Source organism: Pituophis catenifer, unplaced genomic scaffold, assembly GCF_029215685.1.
Source record: "Pituophis catenifer annectens isolate HBS135680 unplaced genomic scaffold, rPitCat1.0.hap2 SCAF_9, whole genome shotgun sequence".
NCBI classification, from domain to species: domain Eukaryota; kingdom Metazoa; phylum Chordata; class Lepidosauria; order Squamata; family Colubridae; genus Pituophis; species Pituophis catenifer.
The window spans coordinates 6,784,765-6,812,389 of NW_027256889.1; the positions used below are offsets into that span (position 1 = coordinate 6,784,765).

At 42.5% G+C, this 27,625-nt stretch overlaps 4 protein-coding genes across 4 annotated transcripts; all 4 read right to left on the reverse strand.

The window, feature by feature from the left end:
* LOC139321036 (interferon-gamma-inducible GTPase 10-like) lies at positions 1-26,697 on the reverse strand. The gene is made up of 2 exons (XM_070949639.1): positions 26,619-26,697; positions 1-1,232 (listed from the first exon to the last, which is right to left on the reverse strand). The coding sequence occupies exon 2, from the start codon at positions 1,204-1,206 to the stop codon at positions 1-3; it is 1,206 nt and encodes a 401-aa protein (XP_070805740.1). The 5' UTR covers positions 1,207-1,232; positions 26,619-26,697.
* Positions 4,537-5,772, reverse strand: LOC139321248 (interferon-inducible GTPase 5-like). The gene has a single exon (XM_070949909.1). It carries the CDS (start codon positions 5,770-5,772, stop codon positions 4,537-4,539), a length of 1,236 nt encoding a protein of 411 aa, XP_070806010.1.
* On the reverse strand, positions 15,944-17,394 carry LOC139321194 (interferon-inducible GTPase 5-like). The gene has a single exon (XM_070949845.1). The coding sequence runs from the start codon at positions 17,379-17,381 to the stop codon at positions 16,152-16,154; it is 1,230 nt and encodes a 409-aa protein (XP_070805946.1). The 5' UTR covers positions 17,382-17,394; the 3' UTR covers positions 15,944-16,151.
* On the reverse strand, positions 23,021-24,210 carry LOC139321229 (interferon-inducible GTPase 5-like). The gene has a single exon (XM_070949887.1). It carries the CDS (start codon positions 24,208-24,210, stop codon positions 23,023-23,025), a length of 1,188 nt encoding a protein of 395 aa, XP_070805988.1. The 3' UTR covers positions 23,021-23,022.
* Positions 26,698-27,625: the final 928 nt, after the last annotated feature.

Consider the following 27,625-nt stretch of genomic DNA (forward strand, 5'->3'; position numbering starts at 1 on the left):
TCATTTAAGAAACTTTGCTCGAACTTTTCGGGCGTCCTCCACTGCATTGTCAAGAAATTTGTTCAGAAAATAATATGTAAAAACAAATGAACTCAATGAACTCACTCCACCAAACGCCATCCACAGATATTTCACATATGGGAGCATAACCCAGAGAGCAAACTTCAGAAGGAGAAAAAGGACTAGCTGTGCATGGACTGTTTTGACTAATGGCCTTTCCTGGATCCCCGATTTCAGCTCTTCAAACCCTTTTCCCGTCTGAAGTGCCAGAAACCGGAGGGAGCTCTGATCTAAGGCAAACACCTTCCAGAAACATTTCCGTGCAGCCATCAGGATTCCAATATCACAAGCTAGAGAGAGACCCACAACAGGAACTGCTCCACAAACGCAAGATACCAACGCTAACTTGTTTATATACGGTTTCATTTTAATCTTTTTTGTCATCAAATTATTCTCTGACAAAACTTGCACAGCCAGAGTTAAAATGTGCTTCTTGTAATCAGGAAGTTCAGCGGCCATTTTCTCTCGCAGGCGAGGGAATTCATACATTTGTGGATGCAGGTTGGATACCAGAAATACTCTCTCGGAGAGCTCAGATGACTCTCTCAAATTTTCTTCACAATAATTCCTGATGGTCTCCAGGGTTTTCTCCATGTTGAAATTCTTTTTCCTGGTTTCACTTTCGATACTGATATCTATTTTGCTACGTACATAGTAAAACTTCTTTCTCATTCTTTGTATTTCCTTTGCCAGGAAAGCATCATTTTCAGTAAAGCGGTCGGTGACAACCATAATAAAGGCATCATATGTTTCAAACTGGACCTTCTGGAAATATTCAGCTGCCTTAAAATTACGCTCTCTGATCTCTGGTAGCTCCCATATCGTTATGTTGGGAAAAGAGGGGTGGAGATGTGCCTTTGGCACTTTGGTTTCCTCTACTATCCAGACCTTGGCAGCTTCCTCCTCTTCATCATCCTCATCCTCATCCTCCTCCTCATCATCATCTATGCCCCGGAAAGCATTAATGAAGGAGGATTTACCAGCACCGGCCTTTCCAACAACTGCAATATTGAGTGGAAGGTTTTGCATTTCATTTAGACATCCTTGGTATTCAGCTGCCGCTTCTGGGATTTTGCCTCGATTCAAATCACTCTTTAAATCTTCAAATTCTCTTCTTACATCGTCCTTTGGAAATATATTGCCCATAGTGTTTTTTGTTCTGCACTGGTTATCTGGGAATGAAGAGAGAGATTGTGATTCTTCTCAGTTATGTCATGACTCCCTTCACATTCCCTATAGTTCCTAGTAAGACCACCTCATCTTCTGAGGTCATTCTGCTCCATAGGTAAACCCAGTGGTGGGTTCCTCCCGGTTCGGTCCGGTTCGGCCGAGCCGGTAGCGGTGACGATATGACGTCACCGAACCAGTTCTCCCCCCCCGCCCTCCCATCCCCCACCCCCCCCACGTTATTCTTACCTTTTATTTGGTCCCACCCCCAATCTATTGCTGCCTCCTGAGTCCTAGCTGATGACTAGAGGGAAAAAAACTGTTTAAACTCTTGCCGCGGGGCTTCAAAGGGCCGTCCTACAGCTGATCAGTGTTAAAAGCAAACAAATGAGTCGTGTCGTAAGTGCGAGGACCTTCCAGAAATGACTCTGACCAGCTAGCCATGCCCACCTAGTCACATGACCTCCAAGCCACACCCACAAAATAAGCCACATCCACAGAACCAGTAGTAAAAAATTTAGAACCCACCCCTGGGTAAACCTAAATGTATCGTGGAAGAGTACATTTGTGCCCCATCTCCATATCATTGGCTTTGCCAAGTGAAGTAAATAAGGAGTCTAGGCGGTTTAGAGAAATATATTGGTTGATTGCATGCTAAAGTTCTCTACAAGGATCTGAACTATTAGAGGTCAAAGCGAATTGGTGGTAAATAAGATTCAACAGAAGTCAAGGTGGGCTGGACTTAGATCTATTGTGGACATGAAAGGACTCGAGACTGATGACCCGTTTGGCCCACCTCTCCCTCAGACTCAACCCATCAATCCATCCCACCCAATCAGGCACGTTGTAGACCTGTCAGCTAAAGAATGTCCCAAAGGGTTTTTTTTTCCAAAAGGTAATTTGGCTTTCTTGGTTTTTCTGTAAGGTGTTTACCTCTCATCCAAGAAGCTTCTTCAGTTCTGACTGATTGGTGAAGAATGGAAGGATTGATATCTTTTGCAGTCATCTGGTTGTTAGCACTCTGAAGGTCTCTATAGCTCTCTGAGACCCTTTGAGGCCACTTGGAGATTTATCTGTGCCCTCAGGGTCACCTGAAGCATGCCAATGGGCGTGGAACCTTCTTAGAACTGCTGAAAGTATTATGTGATAGACAGGAGACAGGTGATGTCATATCCATCCTCCTCTGTTGACTGACTTTCCTATGTATCCAAATTGTGGTGTGCTGGCAAGAGCTGTTAGGGAACAGACTCTCAGCTATCTTCATCTCCGATAGGTTTCCAAAGGCCTGGCTAGCACGTCTGGAGCAGAAACCTATCAGCCAACCTGGATGGGCTGTAATTGGGTTGATGTACCTGGCCAACTTTCCCTGCTTGATTTGAACAGGAACACTGGCAACCCAGGAGGGAGGACCATGCTTCCCACCCCCAAGCCCTCCTTCCTACCACTCTGTTACCTGGAATGTCAATAGTCCCATATAAGTTGTGAAAGTGGCAACCTAAGAAGTCAAACACACTACCCAGTGTGAGACATGAATGACTACAGGCTGATTGCCTTCTGCGTTGGCAGTGGGAATCCTGCCATTGCAGCTTCCATCTTGACAAATCCCTTGCAAATAACTGGGTCCTTTCATTTGCAACTTTCCAGGTCAGCTGGAAGGATTCTTACAGACTTGGCTGAATCCATCCAACTGCAGAATCTTCTCATACCCAGGAGGTAGCTTTGGGCTGGACACCTCTCAGAAGTGCCGGGGAGAGTCCTAGTAGCCCTACCTGTAGCCACCTCGCTTCTGAGTCCCCAGATGCATGCAAGTCCACATCCTGTTTGGTTGGGGGATTCCATTCAACCCGTATTGAAAAATAACTCAGCTGAGAGATCACAGGCAAGGTGAAGAGTGGCAGGCTGGATTCTCACCCACCTGCTTGTCCCACCCTTCATTGAACATGGCCATTTTTGGGCTGGGCATGTCCAGTTGGCCAGGCCAGAAAACAGATTTCACAAAAATACTTCTTTGTTTAGTTACTTGATCTTGGAAGCCTCATGGGACCTTCTCTCCCTCCCTCTGTCCCTCCTGCACCCAGGACCATTCAACTTCCTTTCTCTTCTGCTTTAATAATCTCTCCCCTCCCCTGTCCAACCAGTGGCTCCTATTACAGCATTCCTGAGAAATGGCTGTCTAGTCATTTCCCCTTCAGAAGAACCTATATCCGTGATGGCAAACCTATGGCACAAGCCATATCTGTGGGCATGCGAGTGTTGCCCTAGCTCAGCTCCAGCATGCACCAGCCAGCTGATTTTCAGGCCTTCTGATCCCACCGGGAGTTGAGAAACAAGATATTTCCAGCCTCCGGAGGGCCTCTGTGGGGGTGGGGAAGGCAGTTTTTACCCTCCCCAGGCTCCAAGGAAGCCTCTGGAACCTAGGGAGGGTGAAAAATGGGCCCACCGGGCCATTGTGTGCCAAAAGTGGGGGTCACACAGGGGGGTCACGCACATGTGTGCAGGGAGTGGAGCGCATTGAAATATGGGTATGGGCACGCACATGCATGACCCCCGCTTTTGGCACACGACGGCAAAAAGGTTAGCCATCACTGACCTATATGATTGGAGCTTATCTCCCCCCCCCCATATACACACAGCCTTGAGAGGGGCCTCCCCTCTCCTGTTCTGAGCCACGGGATCTTTGTTCTCAGCCCCACCAAGTATTTGTTCTTCACGTTGTAAATGAGTTGACAAATGTTGTAGTGGATAAATTGCAGTTGAATTCAGTGATTTCTAGCAGCTTCTCTAGTGATTCCCCCTTTAATTTGATTAACCAAGACCTGCATTCAAAGGTTTATTTAAAATTGTTTTTATTTAAAGAAGAGATATATTTCCAAAAACAATTTGTGCATAGATAGATAATAATTAATGATTCACTTCAATTAATGATGAGTATAACATTAATGAGATACCTCAAATAGAGTACATTGTGATGTTTTCATGGTATTTTTAAAAAACAACTATGAAATATGCTCCTTCATATCAAATTGATTGTTGTTTTGTTCTTTAGAATCGGTACAAATAGAACAGAAAGAAAGAAAAAGAGAAAAAAACAGTAAAAGAAAAGCAATCACCCCCCAAGCAATATAGATAAATGTTTAATTTCTGACTTCCCATGGAGATACCTGCAGATGGAGTACTTCTTTGCCCGCTGGATGATCAAGCATATATTTCAATCAGAGAATTCTTAAAAACAGGAAAATAGATTCCCCTAATAAGGCATTGAAACGTTATTATTTTCCTCCATTTGGATGAAATGCTTGACTATTTCCTTCAAAGGAGGTTTTGGGAGGTTTTTTCAAACTTTCCCTGGGATTCTGGTTGCTGAAGAAGTTTTGCTCTAACATTTTGGGCGTCTTCCACAGCATCATCAAGAAAGCGGTTCAGCAAATGATACGTCTCAATGTATGAATTCACTCCACCAATCACAGATCCTAAAACAGATATCTTTTCAAGAGCCATTTCCACCACCCACGTGGCAGTCTCGATAGATGATTTCATAAATTGAGAAAATATGAATTCTTCATTGATTGCATTGAGTAACGGGGTTTTCTTGATAGCCGACCTCAGCTCTTCAAATTCTTTTCCCGTCTGTACTGCCAGAAAACGGAGAGACCGGTCATCTAAGCCAAACACCTTGCAGAAAAATCTCAGAGCATCTATCATAATTCCAATGTGACAAAACATAGAGAGACACGGGACAGGCACTGCTCCAAGAACACAAGATACCAATGCTAACTTCTTTATGTAGAATTTCATTAGCTTTTTTTTCCTCATCAATTCATTTTCTGAGAAAATATGCACAGATAGTGTTAAAATATCTTTCTTGTGGTCAGGAAGTTCAGCAGCTATTCTCTCTTGCAGAAGAGGGAAGTCATACATGTGTACCGCCCAACTGGATACCAGATACACACTTGAGAAAATTCCAGTTGCCTCTTTCAAGCTATCTTCACAATATTGCCTCATGGATTCCAAGGTGTCCTCCAGATTGAAATTCTTTTTCCTCATTTCATTGTTGATAGTGATATCTATTCTGCTGCACACATAATAAAACTTCTTCTTCATTTTTTGTATTTCCTCTGCCAGCCTAGCATCGTTTTCAGTAAAACGGTCAGAAATAACCATAATGAAGACATCATAACTTTCAAATTGGACTTTCTTCAGATATTCCGCTGCCTTAACCTTATATGTTCCGATCCCTGGAAGGTCCCATATTTTTATATTAGGAAATGAAGGGTGAGGATATTCCTTTAGCTCCATGGTTTCTTTTCCTGGCCCAACCTCGGCTGCCTCCTCATCATCATCATTTACTCCTCGGAAGGCATTGACAAAGGAGGATTTCCCAACACCTGCATCTCCAGTAACTGCGATATCAAGGGGCAGATTTTGCATTTCCTTTAACTGTTTTTGGTATTCTGTTGCCAATTTGGGGACGTTGCCTTCATTCAAATCGCTCTTTAAATCTTCAAATTCTTTCCTTACAACATCCTTTATAGCTAGATTGCCCATAGTTGCTCTTTGTTCTGTGCAGATTATCTGGAAAGGAAAAGAGACATTGGGATGTTTCTCAGCTACTTCAGGAACTTTGAATTTGCAGTTCGGGAAGACCCCCTGAGAATACCGTGGACAAACAAGAAAACAAATCAGTTGATCTAGGGGTGAAATGCTCCCAGGTCAAACCGGATTGGGTGATCTGGTAGCGATCGTGGTGTGTGGTTCCGCCCACCCACCTCGCTGTCGTTACTTCCTGGTTTTAACTAGGAAGTAATGTGTTTTTACCTTCTGCACATGCACAGAAGGTCTGTACGCACATGTGATGCATGTGTGCATCGTTTTGCTCACGTGCATAGCGCATACACTTCTGAACCGTTGAGGAAGGTAATTAGATTTCACCCCTGAGTTGATCCTCAAACGAATCAACCCAGAGTTCTCCATGAGGCACAAAGGTCCAGATTCAAATTAACCTACTTTGGACACATGATGTGAAGACCCAGCTCTCTGCTGACAGCTCTGCCCTAAGTACTGGCTGGTGGGCATGGCTGGGTGGGGAAGGTCATATGACTGAGTGGGCGTGGCCAACTCTGTCACTTGTGTGGGTGGTATTTGTGTGGGACAAGCAGGGTTGGGGAGGGAATCCAGGGATCTCCGGGGGGGGGGGGGGGCAGGAGGAAAGAAAGAGAGAGAGAGAGAGAGAGAGAGAGAGAGAGAGAGAGAGAGAGAGAGAGAGAGCAAGTGCATCACTGTCAGCCCTGATATAACTCACCAAGATTGGATTGGATCTCCCTCTCTCTCTTTCACACACATACACACACACTCCCTGATTTCGGCAGGCTTAGAAAGTCCGCCAGGCCCGGCATGCTGTGGATGCCCCTCGCTTCCCCCTTTGCCTGGCTCACATTTTTCCTCCCTAGTCTAGCTTGACGCAGGTGGCAGGGCAGCTCACATTGCCCTTTCCAAGCCCGCTGTCGGTGAGGCTAGGCGCTGGTGAGGGCTGGCTTTTTGCCTTACTTTATCCGGCCAGGGGAAAACGGATGAGGGCCTGGGGAGGAACCAGCACCAAGCTAGACTGGGAAAGCTGGCTGCTGGAGGAAGAGAAGCTGGGGAAGCTGCACTCAGATGCTTCCTGAGTCCCCACTTCCCAGAAGCAGCAACCTCGCACTCTTCCCCTCTCTGCTAGCCCCCTTCTTCACATGGGATCACCCAGCAGCAGAGAAGGAGAGGGAGAAGGGGGCAGCGGTGGCTGCTAGCATTCAGGGGAGAGGGCCACACAGAAATGCCACCCCCTTCTCCATCTCCATGTCCATTGCTGGGCAATCCTATGCAAAGAAGGGGGCAAACCAGTCCAAATTGGCTGAATACCACCTCTGGCCCCATCGCTTTCATGCCTAACTGGTGTAGCCTCTTGATATTGTTTTCAGGGTCTCTGTCCCATCATTCGTCCACGCATGAAAAAGGAAATAATCTACTAAATTAATTATTTTAGTAAGCCACATCTTTGATCTTTGCTCCTGGGAGACAGCAAACCTCCCTAGATAGATTGTCTGGTCTACAAAATGCTGGTTCAGTTACCCTGAGCAGTGGATCTCCTATCACCAGACCTTCTTGAGGAAGTCTGGTCTATTCTTTTTTCTATGACTGCTGCACTTGATTTCCCTTCTCTAGATGTATGTGAGCTCTTTGCCAAAGGGAGATAATGAATATGATTGTTTAGCTCCAGAGGGGCTGGACGAGACTGGTTTGGTTTTTTTTCCTTTTTAGGAGTGACATGATGCCATTGGTCTATCTCTAAAGGTTGGTTTTCTTTGTTAGTCATTGTTCTTTATTGAGTTCAGGTTGGTTGCGGTCTTTTTCTTTCAGTTTCTCATTATGTCGCTTGGTTTTCAGAGTGGCTAGATTTGCCTGCAAACTCTTTGTTTTTTCTTCCAGATCCTTAACTTTTTCCTTGAGTGCTGCAGTTAATTTCCACTTACAACAGATCAACAAAGAGTTGTCATCGAGGCTCCGATATTCAGCCTCCGATGCTGGGAAAGTGGAAGGGAAGAAGAGGATTGTTAGCAGAAAGGGAGCTGGATTTAATTACAATGGAACTGACCACACAATTAGGGGTCTTAAAAGAACAAAACACCTGGGATCCTGGGCTTTTCTTCCTTCCTTTGCTGCATTTTCTGTTCTCTTTCTTTCTTAACGGTAAAATCACTGCCTGCCCAAGCATAACCGAATCCAGCTATTATTAACACTGAATGCAGACCAAAAAAAATCCACTTTAAACCCAAAGAAGGCATCATTAAATACATGGGAGTGAAAGTCTGCTGCTCCTCCAGCTGATTCCCCAGAGCCCCTCACAAAATACTTTGGGCACATAAACAAGATACTATCATTAAACATCAACGGATTGAAGTCACCCATAAAAAGGAAGAAAACCTTCAATAAATTACAAAGATTGAATTTAGACATAATATCACTACAAGAAGTCCATATAAAAGAAAAACATAAATGATTACTTGAGTATTCTAAATTGGGGAAGCTATTTGTGTCGTTATCACAACAAAAGAAGAGTGGAGTGGTGTTATATGTTAAAGAACTAATTCAGGCTAACCAAATATATAACGATGAAGAAGGAAGGATCCTTATTGTGGAAATAACACTAAATCAAAAGAAGGTGCTTCTAGTTGCAATTTACGCACCAAATAGTGAACAAGAACAATGTTATATAAAAAAACTACATAATACTATACGTGATATGGAGTGTGATAAACTTTGTCTCCTAGGAGACTTCATGGAATAATAGACAAGAAATTGGACTATAAAAGTAATAGTACAAGGAAAGGACAAAGAAGGATTTTTACCTAGAACTTTCTTCAAAATGGCAGAAGAGTTAAACATACAAGAGAGAGAGGAACCAGGGGAAAAACCAGTACACATTCTATTCTAACAGACACCAATCCTGATCCAGAATAGATATGGTATGGACGTCGATGGAATTAAATACTAACGCATATGAGGTAGAAATAGATACAAATTTATGGGCAGATCACAATCCAATGAGAATTAGCTGAAAAGGATGAAAGAAAAGTATAAGATGGACTCTGAACTGATCGATATTAAATGATATAGAATTTAGACAAATTTGGAAAAACAAATGGGATTCTTTAAAGAAAATGGGAAAGAAGATACAACATTACAAAGCCTATGGGACACAGCAAAGCATATATGAGAGGAATGGCTATAACATATATAGCGAAGAAAAATAAAATGAAGAAGCAACAACAAAAAACGCTAGAAGAAGAATATAAAAGACTCGAAGCAGAGCTACAAAAGGAGCCACAAATAATAAATCTAAAGTGGCAAATGGAGCTAACTAAACAAAAATTGAACATCCTTGAAAAAAAAGACCTGGCACAACATATAAAAAGCATGAAACAAAACTATTTTGAGAATGCAAACAAGCCAGGGAGATGGCTAACTTACAAATTGAAAAAGGAGAAAGAGAAAAAATGGATAAGTAAATTGCAAGGCAAAGATGGAACTTTACGTTATCAAATTGAAGAAAAAAAGAATATTATCCAGGACTTATAGGAAACTATATGATGATGATGAGCAACATTCAGAAGAAAAAATATTACAACACCTGGAAAAAGCTAACTTGCCTAACGTTCCAGAATCAATGAAATCTATGCTGAACAAGAGGATAACAATGACAGAACTAGCAGAGGCAATTAAAAAACAACAAACCACCTGGCCCAGACAGGTTACTGGCAGAAATATATAAAGAGCTACAAGATACTCTGGGTCAATCATTATTAGAGGTATACAATACAGTCCTATTTGAAGCAAAGATACCACCATCATGGGTGGAAGCTAACATCACTTTGGTACCAAAAGAGGACTCATATTTAACGCAAATTAAAAACGACAGACCCATATCCTTACTAAATGCCGACTATAAAATATTCACCTCAATAGTAGCAGAAAGACTGAAGAGTTTTCTGAAGGAGTTCATACACCTGGACCAAAATGGCTTTCTACCCAAAAGGCAGATAAGAAATAATATGAGAACAATATTAGATACACTGGAATACTACGAAACACATAGTGAAAAACAATTGGCACTCTTGCTTTTAGACGCCCAAAAGGTATTTGATAATGTGAACTGGCAATTCATGTTACAACAATTAAGATATATGGATTTTGGAGATAAATTTATAAATATGTTCAAGGCAATATATACAAAGCAGAAAGCCAAAATGATTGTGAACGGCGAGATGATTGAAAATCTCTCAATTCAAAAAGGTACAAGGCAAGGCTGCCCATTATCTCCATTGTTATTTATCTTAACATTGGAAGTACTAACTAGAAACATCAGGCAAGATGAGCAAATCAAAGGAATGGAAATTAAAAGAGAAAAGTACAAATTACAAGCTTTTGCAGACAATTAATTTTCATCTTAGAGGAACCATTACAATCAGGTCCGAGACTCATAGAGAAATTAGAGGAATATGGAGAAGTTGCTGGACTAAAAATAAACAAAGAAAATCCAAAATGATAGTTAAAAATCTTACAAATAAACAGAGGGATGAATTAACAAAGAAAATGAATATCCAGACAGTGAAAAAAGTGAAATACTTAGGAATTACCTAACAGTAAGGTGTATAACAATCAAAGAGGATAACCACACCAAATTAATGCACCAAATTAAACTGGATATGGAGTGGTGGAAAAGCTTGCAACTTTCTCTGATGGGTAGAATAGCCACAATAAAGATGAACATACTCCTGAAGATACTTTTTTTATTCCAAACAATACCAATAAAATTAGACAAAAAATATTTTGAGGAACTGAATAAAATAATGTTGAAATTCATTTCGCCAGGGGGAAAAAACAAGAATAAAACTGAAACTACTGCAAGAGTCAAAAGGGAAAGGAGGTTTGTGTAAATCTTACATTTCTAACCCATATCTTTTCCCATGTTTCCATCATTATTGGTTCTCCTATATTTTGTGCCCATTTTATCATACAATCCTTGTCCAGCTCTGTTTCTGAATCTATTTCCACTAATACATTATACAACCTTTTTATATGCATTTGACTTTTGTCTCTTATTTGTTTTATCAAGTTCTCATCCTGTTGCAAAATACCAGTTTTCTGATCTTCTCCCCATCTGGCCTGCAGCTGTTCATACTGAAACCAAGTTCTAATTATTCCTTCTTCTCTTAATTGTTCCATAGATTTTAGTTGTAATCTAACTCCTTCTTTATAAAGGAGTTCCTTATATGTAATCTTATCTTGTTTTTGCTCCACATTTATATTCTCTATCGCGTGTCTGGGTACTGTCCATATTGGTAACTTATCATTTAATTTGTATTGATACTTCTTCCAGACACGCAATAAAGCATTCCTTAATATATGACTTTTAAAAGTCTTATCTACTTTCTTATCATACAATAAATAAGCATGCCAGCCTTAGACCAGACCATATCCTTCAATGTTTAATATCCTTTCCTCCGTTAAATTTATCCAATCAGTAACTGCTGAGAGTGCAGCGGCTTCGTAGTACAATCTTAAATTGGGCATTTTAAGACCTCCTCTTTCTCGTGTATCTTGCATTATCTTTTGATTTACTCTCGGTTTCTTCCCTGCCCACACAAACTTATTTATGCCCTTCTGCCATTCCTTCAAATTTTCATCTTTTTTAACTATAGGTATCATTTGAAAAAAAAAAAAAAAAACCCTTGGTAAGACATTCATTTTTACTGCCGCTATCCTTCCCAGCAAAGACAATTGTAATTTTTTCCACTTTTCCATCTCTTTCTGTATTTTTTGCCACAATGGTTCATAATTGTGCTGATATAGTTTCATATTTGTGGTCATAATATAAACCCCTAAATATTTAACCTTCTTTACTATCTCAAATCCTGTTACCCTTTCTATCTCTTCTTTTTGGCTTCTAGTCATATTTTTAGCTATTATCTTTGTTTTAGCTGTATTTATTTTAAAACCAGATACTTGTCCATATGGATTAATTATATCCATCAAGGCTGTAATCGATTGTGCTGGTTGGGCTAAGGTAACAACCAGGTCATCCGCAAATGCTCGTAATTTATACTCATGCTGTCTGATTTTAATTCCCTTTATTGTATCTGTCCCACGTATTTTACTCAGTAAAATTTCCAGCGTCAAAATAAACAACAATGGAGACAAGGGACAACCTTGCCTTGTTCCTTTTTCTATATTAAAAATATCTGTTAAACCACCATTAATTATTATTTGCGCTGTTTGTTTCTGATATATTGCCTTAATAGATTGTATAAAATATTCTCCAAGTTGCATCCTTTCTGTTAATTTCAACAGAAAATGCCAATTCAATCTATCAAAGGCTTTCTCAGCATCCAAAAATACTAGCACTGTGGGGACCTGGTTGTTCCTCCCCAAATACTCTAGTAAGTTAACAATTTGCCTTACATTACTTTTCATTTGTCTACCATTTATAAAACCAGTTTGATAATGATGAATCATTTGCTGCATAACTGTCATTAATCTATTTGCTAATATTTTAGCAAAAATCTTATAATCTGTATTTAAAAGTGAAATCGGCCTGCAGTTTTTTGCATCTGTATGATCTTGACCCTCTTTTGGGATCAAAGGAATAAAAGCTGTCTTCCAAGTTGGAGGAACCTCTCCTCCCTGTTGTGTATATTTACACAAGCCCAAAATTTAAGAGAGAACTTTTATAAAATGGCATTTAGATCCAAAAAAACTAGCCTGTATGTATCCAAATTTACAACCTAAATGTTGGCGATGTGAGTGTGAAGATGCTACGTGTTTTCATATATGGTGGACATGTAAAAAAATTAAGGCTTTTTGGATAAAAATATGGTGGATTATTCAAAATATTTTAAAGAAAAAGATCAAATTTACACCACAGGTTTTTTTTGTTGGGAATAGTTACGGATTGTACTGTGACAGAGACTAAGTTGATCTTAAATTTAATAACAGCAGCCAGGCTACTGGTGGCACAGTATTGGAAGAAAGAAGATCCACCTACTATTGAGGAATGGACATTAAAAGTTGCGCATTTGGCAGAGATGGCGAAAATTTCATCATATCTTAAAGACCATTCAAACGAAAGATATATATCGGAATGGAGAAGATGGATTGACTATATTCAAAACAAGTATCAGACTAAGAAGTTTCATATAGCTTATGAATGAAACATGTTTAATCTTTAGTTTATGTTTATAGTGTTTTGAGTTATAAGGAGTTAAAGACCTAGGGAGAATTTGAAGCCAACAAATTGTTAGCATATTTTAGTTTTATGTTTGTGAATGCTATATCCTGTGCTTGTTCTGGGAAGTCTAGGGAGGGGGGTGGGGGGGAAGAGGGAGGGGGAAAGGAGGGTGGAGGGGTGGGAAGGGGGGAGAAAATGTTTGTATCTTTTATAAAACTTTTCAATTAAAAAAAAAAGGGAAAGGAGGTTTCAGCCTGCCTGCCTGGGAATTATATTACCAAGCAGCTGCACTCACATGGGTAAAAGAGTGGATAACTTTGAGGAATAGAAGACTATTATTATTGAAGGGTCACAACCTCCAATTAGGGGGGCATGTGCTTCTCTGGTACGGGAGAAACACGGCACATCGAAGGCATTATGTAAAAAACGCATTGTTATCAGTGTAAAATTAAAATTAAATTAAATATTAAAATAAATAAACATAAAAACTATAGGGAAATACCTTTGTTTCATGGCAAGTGGAATGCCAGGACAACTGCACTGTATTCAATACATTTATGTCTGAACAATAAAAATATTTTTTTAAAAAAAAAACCTTTGGGTCCAGAAACAAGGGGTGACGGCTGAATGCATTACCTTAACCCTGAAGTGTTTTTAGCTATTTGCAGCTTCCTAGGCAAAATGCAGACATTCTTCAGCGCTAAAGAAAATGGTATTTGCCTGCTACTTTATAGGAAGATCAACAGAAACTGAAAAAAGAAAAAAATTTGAAAATAAGGACTTACAGAATAGCTAAACTAAGAGAGGGGAAGGGTGTAGACAAATGCATACTTGCTTTTCTAAAAGGAGTAACTGTCAAAGATCTCCACGCAGGCTGGAATGGATCTCTGCTCAAAGAATCCAAAATCATCAGACAGAAGTATTGAATCACCCTTATATACCTTTGCTATTTCCTGTTTATATCAGTGGTGAGAACAGCTGATTTACAAGAAAAAGTAAATCGCATTGGATGGCCAGTTTCGTTTCTTGAAAATACACATATTTCTCAGCTTACAACCATTCATTTAGTAACGGTTACACCCTAACTGAAAAAAGTGACTTGTGCCAATTCTTATACTTACAACCATCACAGCATTCCCATCAGTGGTGGGACTCAAGTAATTTAACAACCGGTTCTCTGCCCTAATGATTTCTTCCAACAACCAGTTCACCAAACTGCTCAGAAAGTTAACAACCGGTTCTCCCGAAGTGGTGCGAACTGGCTGAATCCCACCATTGTGTGGGGACCAGTGGTGGGTTGCTCCCGGTTTGGCCCAATTCGGGCGAGCCGGTAGTGGTGATGCTGTGATGTCAGCAAACCGGTTCTCTATGATTGTGAGCTGGGCCCTCCCGCCCGCCCCTGTGTTATACCTACCTTTATTTGTCGTTTTTTAGCCCAGCTGATAGGTGTGGCAGAGTGGATTGTTGCGCCTCAGCTAGGCAGAAATCTAATGTGCGTGCACAAAGCGTGTGCGCGAAGAGAATCGGTGGTAACACCGGTTGGAACCCAGCACTGGTGGGGACCTCTATATCATTGATTCACTTTTAAAATGGACTCACCTCATACCGGTTACCTTGTTTCCCCTTTGAAGTAAGTAGCCTGAGTAGCTGTGTGAAGAGTCTGTGCAAATATGGCAACCCAAAGAAAAGATGGCAATTCTTACTGCAAAGAATGGCAAAATCCAGGAATCTCTGGATCCCCTTTGTGAGTTGGATCCCTTATTTACCCAGCCTTAGTTGGTCTTTGGACCATGTCAGAATTAACCACCCAATCGCTTGGTGTAACACGAAGCTGCAAGGCTGATTTAGATTATGGTAGGGAAGAACCAGGGGTGAAATGCTACCGGTTTGCTCCAGTTCGGTCGAACTGGTAGTGATAAAAACTACCAGTTTGGGCAAACCGGTACTTAAAAAATGCTATCGGTTCCTCCAAACTGGTATTTCCGACGATCAGCTGTGCCGCGCAGTTTAGCTTTGCTAGAAAGCAGGAAATTGCACAGCACAGTTGATCCACCCCCTTCCTGTTCTACTTACTTCCCAAGCCTCCTTTTGGCTTGTACTGCACATGTGTGCCTGCATTGTGTGCGCTTGGCATGCAGTGTGCATGCGCTACCAGCGAACCAGAAGCAAACCGGTTCAGATTTAGCACTGAGAAGAACAACCTCAAAAGTCAGCACAATTGGAACAATGCATGTCCCGGGAGAAGGGCCTTCGCTCAGGGAATGGCCTAGAAATGGCCATTGGCTTTGGAAAATAGAACCATGACCAAATCATGGGTTTTTCCTAAGGTTGAAAGTTTGGGAGGCTGGGCCAGCCTCTTGTTACTGCAGCCATCAGATGAATATTGGGCTCTTATGAGGACAGGAAAGTGAAGCCAGAGAAATTGGGGACTGTGGAATTGGGATCGTAGAAACACCCAGGAGCATAGAAGAGTCCAGGATAAAGACAAGGATAATTTTATTTCTATACCGCCCCTCTCCCGAGGGACTCGGGGCAGTGTACAGCCAGGTAAAACACAATCCAGAGGCAGATGTATGAATAAATATCTTAAAAGTATTTATTCATATAATAAAGCGTATTAACTATGTACAAAGGCTCTCTTAGTATTCATTATAGGATAGGGGGCACATAGTGTGTGTGACTACCCTGATCAGAGATCAAGTCTCATGGGGAACAAACGCAAGAAGAGAGCATGGTGGAAAGGTTGGAGGGGGTTTTATACTCAGGGTAAGCCCCTCCTTTCCACATAGGGGTGGAGGCACTCTCTCCCCCCACTGGTGTCTATATGACACATGTGCCAATGGCTTGCAAATACTTGACAGGGACAATCAATCTGATTCTTTTATTAGTGATAATTGTTACACATGGAATATGAAAAATGCTAATGAAACAATATGGATAAATACTTAATTTCTAATGGAGACATCTGCAGACAAAGAGACTTATGTGCCCCTTAGGCTGATCAAGCACATACTGCAATCGGAGAATAACAAGCGAGCAAATAGAAAGTTCTAATAAGGCAGTGAAGCATATTATTATTTTCTTCCCCTTCTTCTCATTGGAATGAAATGCTCTCCTTCAAAGAGGGGAGGATGGCTCCTTGGATCTTTCACGGGGACTTTGATCACTTAAGAAGTTTTGCTCGAACATTCTGGGCATCCTCCACTGCACTGTCAAGAAATTTGTTCAGAAAACGATACATAACAGCATATGAACTCACTCCATCAAGCACAGACCCGATACCAGGCATGTAATGAAGGATCAGTTTCACAACTGACACAGTTTCACAAAGAGAGGTCCCCAGATATTTCACATATGGGAGCATAACCCAGAGAGCAAACTTCAGAAGGAGAAAAAGTACTAGCTGTGCATGGACTGTTTTGACTAATGGCCTTTCCTGGATCCCCGATTTCAGCTCTTCAAACCCTTTTCCCGTCTGAAGTGCCAGAAACCGGAGGGAGCTCTGATCTAAGGCAAACACCTTCCAGAAACATTTCCGTGCAGCCATCAGGATTCCAATATCACAAGCTAGAGAGAGATGCCAAACCATCGCTGCTCCACAAATCCAAGATAACTTTGCAAACTTCTCTATATATGATTTCATTTTAATCTTTTTGTCCATCAAATTATTTTCTGAGAACACCTGCCCAGCCAAGATTAAAATGTGTTTCTTGTAATCAGGAAGTTCGGCGGCCATTTTCTCTCGCAGATGAGGGAATTCATGCATTTGTGGATGCAGGTTGGATACCAGAAACACTCTCTCGGAGAGCTCAGCTGAATCTCTCAAATTATCTTCACAATAATTCCTGATGGTCTCCAGGGTTTCCTCCATGTTGAAATACCTTTTCCTCCTTTCTCCTTCGATACTGATATCTATTTTAGAACGCACATAATAAAACTTCTTTCTCATTCTTTGTATTTCCTTTGCCAGGAAAGCATCATTTTCAGTAAAGCGGTCGGTGACAACCATAATAAAGACATCATATCTTTCAAACTGGACCTTCTGGAAATATTCAGCTGCCTTAGAATTACGCTCTCTGATCTCTGGTAGCTCCCATATCGTTATGTTGGGAAAAGAGGGGTGGGGATGTGCCTTTGGCACTTTGGTTTCCTCTACTGTCCAGATCTCGGCAGCTTCATCTTCATCATCATTTATGCCCCAGAAAGCATTAATGAAGGAGGATTTACCAGCACCTGCCTTTCCAACAACTGCAATATTGAGTGGCAGGCTTTTCATTTCATTTAGATATCCTCGGTATTCAGCTGCTGCTTCGGGGATTTTGCCTTGATTCAAATCACTCTTTAAATCTTCAAATTCTCTTCTTACATCATTCTTTGGAAATATATTGCCCATAGTGTTTTTTGTTCTGCACTGGATATCTGGAAATGAAGAGAGAGATTGTAATTCTTCTCAGTTATGTCATGACTTCCTTCATATTCCCTATACTAGGGGTCTGCAACCTTAAACACTCAAAGAGGCATTTGGACCCATTTCCCACAGAAAATAAAACACCGGGAGCCACAAAACCTGGGTGGGCGTGGCCAACTCGACATCACTCGCTTCCACCAGTCACATGACACCCCCCTAGCCACACCTACCCAGCCGGTCATTAGGGCAGAGAACCAGTTGTTAAAAAACACTGTTAACCACATAACCCTTTTGACATCTCTCCCTCCCTCCCTCCTCTCTCTCCCCCTCCCACTCTCTCTTTATCTCTCTGTCTCTGCCCTGGCCTTCTCCATCCCCTGCTATTGCCCTTACCTTCTCAGGACAGGCGAGGAGTGACTGGGAGGGGAAGGCGAGGGGCAGGGCCAGCCAGTGGTGGGATCACTCGAAAGGGAGCCACAGCAGAGTGCCCAAAGAGCCGCATGCAGCTCTGGAGCCACAAGTTGCTGACACCCGCCCTATGCCTATGAAATCCATCATAGTCCCTAGTAAGATACCTCACCTTCTGAGGTAATTTTGATCAGTAGGTAATCAACTTAAATGTATCATGGAGGATACATTTGTGCCCCTTCTGCAATCACTGGTTTCAGACAGAAGGTTCCCAGTCTGGATAGGTCGCAATGGCAACTGTTGGAAGAAAAACTCCTGTGTTCATTTCTCAGCCAGGATATAGTCACAGACGCAGAGAACAAATGGATTCAGAAGCCAGCTGCCAGAAAGTGAAATTCTTTTAATGTAGGAAGGCAAGAAGCAAAAGTGACACAGCTCGAGCTTTCCTAGCTTGCAAGCAAGATTGGGAACGTGACTCTGAGCCTTTTATGCTTAATTCCCCTTTGAAGCTCCTGCTGCTTGATGGGTTTTGATGTGTTTCTGATTGTCCTGAATTTTGTTTTCCTGTTTTATTGGGTTAATCTGAGTCCATAGTCTTTTGTTTTTCCTCTCCTAAGGGTTTATCCTTTGAGGGAGGCAGGAAAAGGAAGTTGTGGTGTGCCTTAGTGTTATTTTTAGCCTGATTCCACTTATCTTTATTGCTGTACTTTAGTCAGGGGTCTGCCACCTCACTTTTGACTCTCCAGATGTCTGCAAGTCCACTTCCTGCTTGGTTGGGGGGATTCCCCTCAACCCGCATTGAGATCATAGGCAAGCTGGGGGTGCCAGTTTGGATTCTTACCCATCTTTCTTCTCTACCGTTCTTTAAACCTGGTCAATTTTGGGTTGGGCATGTCCAGTTGGCCAGGCCAGAAAACAGATTTTGCAAGAATGCTGAGAACTCTACTTGCTCTAGTTATTGAATCTCAGAAGCCTGATGGGACCATCCTTCCCTCCCTCTTTCTTGCACCCAGGACAGTTAACACGGAATCAATTTAAGATCTTTTCTCTCCTGCATCAATAATAGTTCCCTCTCCTCCCCAATTCAACCATGGCTCCCGTTTAGTCATGCACACACACCTTGGACAAACAGATTGGAAGGCAGGGCGGAGGATTTCGGACAATACCTGTATGACAAAATCGCTCAGATCCGGGGGGATTTGGACTCTGACTGGGTAGATCAGGGCAGGGTGACGAGGAATAGTCTTGAGAATGTTACCTGGGAGGAGTTTGATGCTGTGACTCCGGATGATGTGGACAGGATTTTGGGGAGACTTAGTGCGGCCACATGTTTACTGGACCCGTGTCCCTCCTGGTTGGTACTGGCCTCCCGGGAGGTTACACGAGGCTGGCTCCAGGGTGTTATCAACGCTTCGTTGAGTGAGGGTCACTTCCCTGCCGCCTTGAAAGAAGCGGTGGTGAGGCCTCTCCTCAAGAAGCCATCCCTGGATCCGGCAATATTGGCCAACTATCGTCCTGTCTCCAACCTTCGCTTCCTGGCGAAGGTTGTTGAGAGTGTGGTCGCGCGACAGTTTCCACAATTCTTGGAGGAAACATCCTATCTAGATCCGTTCCAGTCGGGTTTCAGGCCTGGACACAGCATGGAAACGGCATTGGTCACGTTGGTTGATGATCTCTGGAGGGCTCGGGACAGGGGTTGTTCCTCTGTTCTGGTCCTGTTAGACCTCTCAGCGGCTTTTGATACCATCGACCATGGTATCATGCTGCACCGGTTGGAAGAGTTGGGGATGGGGGGCACCGTATTACGGTGGTTCTCCTCCTTTCTCTCCGACCGGTCGCAGTTCGTGTTGGCAGGGGGGCAGAGGTCGACCTCAAGGCCTCTTATATGTGGAGTGCCTCAGGGGTCGGTCCTCTCGCCCCTCCTGTTCAACATTTATGTGAAGCCGCTGGGCGAGATCATCCGTGGCTTTGGGGTGAGATACCACCAGTACGCTGATGACACCCAGCTGTACATCTCCACCCCAGGCCACCCCAACGATGCCCTTGAAGTGATGTCCCAGTGCCTGGAGGCTGTGCGGATCTGGATGGGGAGGAACAGACTCAGGCTCAACCCTTCCAAGACTGAGTGGCTGTGGCTCCCGGCATCCCGATATAGTCAGTTGACTCCATCACTGACTATTGGGGGCGAGTCGTTGGCCCCCACAGAGAGGGCTCGCAATCTGGGAGTCCTCCTGGATAGGCAGCTGTCCTTGGAGGAACATCTGACGGCTGTAACCAGGGGGACCTTTTGTCAGGTTCGCCTGATCCGCCAGTTGCGGCCCTTTCTTGATTGGGATTCCCTGTGCACAGTCACTCATGCCCTCGTCACCTCTCGCCTTGACTACTGCAACGCTCTCTACATGGGGCTCCCCTTGAGGAGCACCCGGAGGCTCCAACTGGTCCAGAATGCAGCAGCGCAGGTAGTGACGGGAGCAGCCTGGCGCTCCCATGTAACACCGCTCCTGCGCGAGCTGCACTGGCTCCCAGTGGTCTTCCGGGTGCGCTTCAAGGTGTTGGTTATCACCTTTAAAGCGCTCCATGGCATAGGGCCTAGCTATCTTCGAGACCGCCTGCTGCCACCGACGATCTCCCATCGATCTGTGCGCTCCCGCAGAGAGGGCCTCCTCGGGGTGCCATCAGCCAAACAGTGCAGGCTGGTGACCCCCAGGGGGAGGGCCTTCTCTGTGGGGGCACCTACCCTCTGGAATCAATTGCCTTCAGAGATAAGGAGAATCCAAGACCTCGGTGCCTTCCGCTGTGCCCTTAAAACCTTCCTTTTCCAGCAAGCCGGGCTGGCCTAATTTTTTAAGTGTTTTTAAGTGTTTTGTTTATTGTTTTTAATTAATGGGGCCAAATTTATATATGTATATTTTAACTGTATTTTAATATTTGTACTTGATGTTTTTACTTGGCTGTTCACCGCCCTGAGTCCTCAGGGAGAAGGGCGGTATACAAATTCAAAATAAAATAAAATAAAAATAAAATAAATTAAGACCATTTTTAAAAAGTGGGCAAAAGGAGAATGAACTAAAGAAACAGACAGAATTGATTCCTTTCCAGTGGAAACAGGCTCTGATGAAGATAGGAAAGTGAAGTTGGAGAACCTGAAACCATTCCAGGATGACCATAATTCTAACTCTCCCATCTAGCTTCTCAACCAGTGGTGAAATTTTTTTACTACCGGCTCTGTGGGCGTGGCTTGGTGGGCATGGCAGGGGAAGGATACTGCAAAATCTCCATTTCCCTCCCCACTCCAGGGGAAGGATACTGCAAAATCTCCATTCCCTCCCCACTCCAGGGGAAGGATACTGCAAAATCTCCATTCCCACCCCATTCTGGGGCTAGCCAGAGGTGGTATTTGCCAGTTCTCTGAACTACTCAAAATTTCCACTACCGGTTCTCCAGACCTGTCAGAACCTGCTGGATTTCACCCCTAATTTCAACCAATTGGATGTATAAAAAGGGTGACTATTTGTGTGTATCAAGAACGGATAATTTCATTGTGGCTTCCAGCAATCCAATTTAACTAAAGGGAAGGGAGAGTCACAACCATCTGAGTAGACAAGTCCAAATATTTTTGCACACTTTGAAATAAAATAGGTGTGTCATACAATAAAGATGCTTTTAAAATCAGGAATAATTATTTCACTAAAAATTATCATCTCTGGTCAGATTTTATCAGCACAAGTGGCAGAAAGGCTTGTATGCAGAGCTGAGCTTATTCTGGGGAGTCCTTGATATTCTCTGACCTTCGCTATTTGCTTGCAGCACTGATCATGTTACCTCGCGGGTAGTGAAATGTCTGCAAGCAAACCACCAAGCTTAGAGAGTATCTGGGTCTCCACACTTCAACCCTGAGCTACAGGGAGCCATTTGCTTTCAGTTTCTCTCCCTCTCTCCCTCCCTCTTTCTCCCTCCCTCTCTCTCCCTCTCTCCCTCTCTCCTTCTCTCTCTCCCTCCCTCCCTTCCTCTCGCTCTCTCACTCTCTCCCTCCCTCCCTCCCTCTCTCTCTCCCTCCATTCCTCCCTCTCTCTCCCTCCCTCTTTCTCTCCCTCCCTCCCTCTCTCTCCCTCTCGCTCTCTCACTCTCTCCCTCCCTCCCTCTCTCTCTCCCTCCATTCCTCCCTCTCTCTCCCTCCCTCTTTCTCTCCCTCCCTCCCTCTTGCTCTCTCTCCCTCCATTCCTCTCTCTCTCTCCCTCCCTCTTTCTCTCCCTCCCTCCCTCTTGCTCTCTCTCCCTCCATTCCTCTCTCTCTCTCCCTCCCTCTTTCTCTCCCTCCCTCCCTCCCTCCCTCCCTCCTCTCTCTGTCTCTCTCTCTCTCACACACACACACACACACACAGAGACACCTTGAGAGAGCCCTCCCCTATCCTGTTCTCAGCCAAGGAACATCGAGACATTTTTGTTCACCAAGAATTTGTTCCTGAGTTTGTAAATGAGTTGACAAATGTTATAGTGGATAAATTGCAATTTTATCCAGTGACTTTTAGCAGCTTCTCTAGTGTTTCCCCTTCAATTTGATTAGCCGACTCCAGCATTCAAACCTTTGTTTAAAATTCATTTTATTTCAGGAAGACATATATTTCAGTAATAATATTAATTAAGGATGGACAGATAATTATTGAAGTTATGCAAATAATGCTCAGTGTGACATTAATAACATTAAAAGAGTACATTGAGTTGTTTTCATGGTATTTTAAAAAAAGGATTCTAATATTGTCAGCTTCATAGTAAAAGCTCTACTGTTTTGTTATTTAGTTACACATAGAACAGGAAAAAAAAAAAAAGAGCATTCACCAAAAGAATATAAATAGATATTTAATTTTGGACTTCCTGTGAAAATATCTGCAAACAGATGTCTATGGAGATTTTTCAGTCATCCAGGTCATGGTTGTCCCGAAGATACATTTTCAAAAGGCAACTGGACTTCATTTTTCCTTGAAGACGTTTCGCTTCTCATCCAAGAACTGAAGAAGCTTTTTGGATGAGAAGTGAAACATCTTCAAGAAAAGATAGCTATTTGCCCTCAAGCACATGCTTCAACTGGAGAATTATTAAAACAAGAAAGAAAGTAGGTAGTTCTAATAAGCTATTGAAACATTATTACTCTCATTTGGATGAAATGCTCGCCTGTCTCCTTCAAGGGGAGGGGGAGATGGCTCCTGTCCCTGGGACTCTGATCACTCAAGAAACTTTGCTCGAAGATTTTGGGCATCTTCCACCGCATCATCCAGAAAGCTGTTCAGAAAATAGTATGTGACAGCAAATGAACTCGCTCCACCAAACACAGACCCGATAACAGGTATAAAATCAAGAACCAATTCCACAATAGTCACATTTACCCAGAGAGACGATTTCTTCAATAGAGAAAATACCAATCCTATGTTGATTGTGTTGGCTAATGGGGTTTTCTTGATAGCCGATCTCAACTCTTCAAATTCTTTTCCTGTCTGAAATGCAAGAAAATGGAGGGACTGGTTGTCAAAGCCAAATGTGTTGCAGATACGTTTCAGAGCATCCAGCAATATTCCAATATCACAAAGCATAGAGAGACCTGGAACACGCACTATTCCACAAGCACAAGATACCAATGCTACCTTCTTTATGTAGGATTTCATTAGCTCTTTTTTCTTCATCAATTCATTTTCGGAAAAAATCTGCAAAGATGGTGTTAAAATATCTTTCTTGTGGTCAGGAAGTTCAGCGGCTATTCTCTCTTGCAGGAGAGGGAAATCATACATGTGTACCTTCCAGCTGGAGATCAGAAATACTCTGGCAGAGAGATCACCTGCCTCTCTCAAACTATCTTCACAATAGCTCCTTATAATTGCCAGGCTTTTCTCCATATTGAAATTCTTTTTCCTCTTTTCACTTTTGATACTGGCATCGATTCTAGAACGCACATAGTAAAACTTCTTCTTCGTCCTTTGTATTTCTTTGGCCAGCAAAGCATCATTTTCAGTAAAGCGTTCAGAGATAACCATAATAAAGACATCATATCTTTCAAATTGGACTTTCTGCACATATTCTGCTGCATTAAACCTAGATGTTCCGATCCCCGGAAGGTCCCATATTTTTATATTAGGGAAAGAAGGGTGAGGATATGCCTTTGGCTCTGTGGTTTTTTCTACTGTCCCAACCTCGGCTGCCCCCTCATCATCATCCATTACACTCCGGATGGCATTGATAAAGGAAGATTTACCAGCACCTACCTGCCCAGTAACTGCAATATTAAGGGGCAGATTTGGGGTTTCATTTAAATGTTGTTTGTACTCCAACGCCATTTTGTGAATGCTGCCTTGACTCAAATCACTCCTTAATTCTTCAGATTCTTTCCATAGAGAATCCCTTGTAATTTTATTGCCCATTGTTGCTCTTTCTTCTGTGCAGATTATCTGGAAAGGAAAAGATGCTTCTCAGCTACTTCAGGCACTTTGAATTTTGAGAATACCATAGACTCAAACCAACGGACCATTAAACGAATCAACCCAGAGTTTTCATGGAGGATCAAATGTCCAGGCTCAAATTATCTTCCTTTGGACACTTGATGTGAAGACCCAGTTCTTTGCTGATGGTTCTGATGGTGAGGAAAGTGGAAGGAAGAGAAGAGGATGGGTAGGCTTAGTTACAGTGGCAATGAGTGCGCCATTAAGAGTCTTGAGAGAATGGTTTGGGTTTAGACTATCAAGGGGAAGATCTATCTATGTGGTCACTAGAAGATGAAAAATAGTTGATGGTGCATAATCAATTTAAAAAAGAACAGAAATCGGGGGTGGAGGGAAAGGTGACTTTTGAAAGAAAACAAAAATGAAGAATATGGCATCTCTCCATTCCACCCTCCTGCCTACAAAGCTCATGTCTCCAAATCTTGGAAGCCTGATTATTATTTCAACCCTTCCCTCCTTCTTGCATCCAAGACAGTAAAGGAAGAATCAGTTTCTTTTTAATGTTCATTTCCTCTCTGAAGTAATCTGAAGTACTTTCAGACTTCAAGATTCTGTTCATGTAATCTTACAATAATGTAGAATTAATGTAGAATTCGCTCATCTGCTCATATTTCCTATCTGGCCTAAATGCTAAAGCCGAAATCATTCTTGCAGACCTGAAGATATTTCCCTTCCTGGTCAGTCTTTGCCAAAAACTAGGGAGGGTCTCTTCTGAGCCTGTTGCTCCACCCACACCCCTACCCTGGAGTAACCTGCCTTGTATCTGACAGTTCCCTACTGCAGGGGTCTCCAACCTTGTCAACTTTAAGACTTGTGGACTTCAACTATTCTGCCCTTGAAGAGCATCCGGAAGCTCCAGTTAGTGCAAAATGCAGTGGCCCGCATTTATACAGACCCTGGAGTGCACATATATTACTTCTCCTGCAGGAGCTGCACTGGCTGCCAATTTGCTTCCGGGTGCAATTCAAGGTGCTGGTTGTCACCTTTAAAGCGCTTCATTGCTTGGGACCAGGTTATCTGAGGCACTGTCTCTTGCCAGTCACATCCAGTCAACCCATTAGAGCGGGGAGGCAGGGAATGCTGCGGGTCCCTTCCCCGAGGGAGATACACCTGGCGGGACCCAGAAGAAGGGCCTTCTGCGTGCTGGCTCCCTCTCTCTAGAACATCATTCCCCCAGAGATTAGAACAGCCCCCACCCTAATTCTCTTCCAGAAGGCGCTGAAGACCTGGTTCTGCCAGCGGGCCTGGGGAACCAAGAATGTGATATAGCCTATTAAATGGCTCGTGTGATCGGCTGTCGCTGGGGCGGGAGGTGGGGGGTCAGGGGTGATTTTACTATATTAATTTATTTGATTTTTTATGAGTTTTACTGTTTTTTAAATTTGGTTTTTTTATATTCTGTAAGCCACCTTGAATTGCCATGGGTGAATAGGCGGATATATAAATCTAATAAATAAATAAATAGACTCCCAGAATTCCTTAGCCACCAAAACGTGCTGAGGAATTCTGGGAGTTGAAGTCCACAAGCCTTAAAATTGACAAGGTTGGAGACCCCTGCTCTACTGCATGTCATTTCCGTGTCTCCCATACCATTACAGTTGTCGTCTTTAACAATTGCAACACCAACATGCCTAGGCCAATGGGGGAAGGGGGGTAGAAAAGCCAGCCCTCCCCAGACAAACAAAGCAAACCCTTCCTCTTAACACTACTCTAAACTCCTGGGCTCTATTTTTTCCTTTGGTGCATATTCTGTTGTCTTCCTTTATGGCGATAAAATCATTAGCACCAGTGTAAGGGAAGCCAGTTATTAACTATATCCAAAGGTCCACTGTAAACCCAAAGAAGGCATCATTCAATGCAAGGGAGAAGAGTCTGCTGCTTCTCCAGCTCATTCCCCAGAGTCACCCACAAAACCTTTGGCTCCAGAAATGAAGAGTGAAGGGTGCATGTATTTCCTTAACCCTGAAGCATCTTCAGCCATTCACAGATGCGGAGGCACAAGACACACATTCTTTAGTAGAAATAGAATAACAGATTTGGAAGGGACCTTGGAGGTCTTCTAGTCCAATCCCTTCTTAGGCAGGAAACCCTACACCACTTCAGACAAATGGTTATCCAATCTCTTCTTAAAAACTTCCAGTATTGGAGCATTCACAACTTCTGGAGGCAAGTCGTTCCACTGATTAATTGTTCTGAAAAGAAAATGGTATCTAATGCTACTTTATAGGAAGATCAACAGAACCTGCAAAGTTAATAGAATATAAAACCAAGGAATACAAAATCTACAACACCTAAACCTCAACAGGGGAAGGGTGTACACAAATCCTTACTTGCTTTTGTAAAAGGAGTAATTCTCAAAGTGGTCCACGCAGGTTGGGAAAGGTCTCTGTCCAGTGTCTCCAGATTCCTCAGAGAGAAGGACTGGATCCCCCTTATGTAGTCAACCTTTAAGTGCTGTGAGCATTGCGTCCAACAACTAATGAAATATTCCTCCCATTTCCTATCACATTCAATTCCGATTATGGGAGTCCCAGTTTTCTGCTGATGCCAATCATTTCCATTTCCTTTACAAGAAACGAAAGTAGCTTAAGTTTCGGGTTCTGGCAAAAACAAAACCAAACTTTTGAGATGTGTGGATTTCTGCTGCCACAATTCCACAGCCTATCATTCCCCAGATTTTTCAAGAACTTCAAAACCCATAATTCCCTGGCAAGAAATAGTTGCTTTTCTAACAGGAGTCCAAAATCCTGGATCTTGCAAAATTTCAAAGATATCTTATATAAACCAATAAGAGTTCTTATTCTTATTTTTATGTCATGTTAGGGAAGGCTGTTTCACTTTCCCACATTCTTCTCATCTCTATAATTGTGTTACATTTTGAGAGACCTCGATCCAACAACCTAAGTGAGGCCTCTCGCCTTACAAAACAAACTAACAAGCAAACCAACCAAATGCAACACAAAACTTATAACCAGAGAAAGAATGAGAGAGACTTCAACAAAACGAGACAATATCTTGAACCTTACAATATTTCAGATACATCTTATATAAATAGATAAGATTTCATGTAGTTCAGTAGATTTTCTTTCAGTTTTGGGCAAGAAAGTTCATGGAAATCTCAGTGGAGGCCTATTTGATAACTCCAGAGAGAGGTAATAATAATAATAATAATAATAATAATAATAATAATAATAATAATAATAATAATAATAATAATAATAATAATAATAATAATAATAATAATAATAATTTTATTTCTATACCGCCCTTCTCCCGAAGGACTCAGCGCGGTGTACAGCCTATTTAAAAGCACAGACAAAACAACAATGTAAAATTT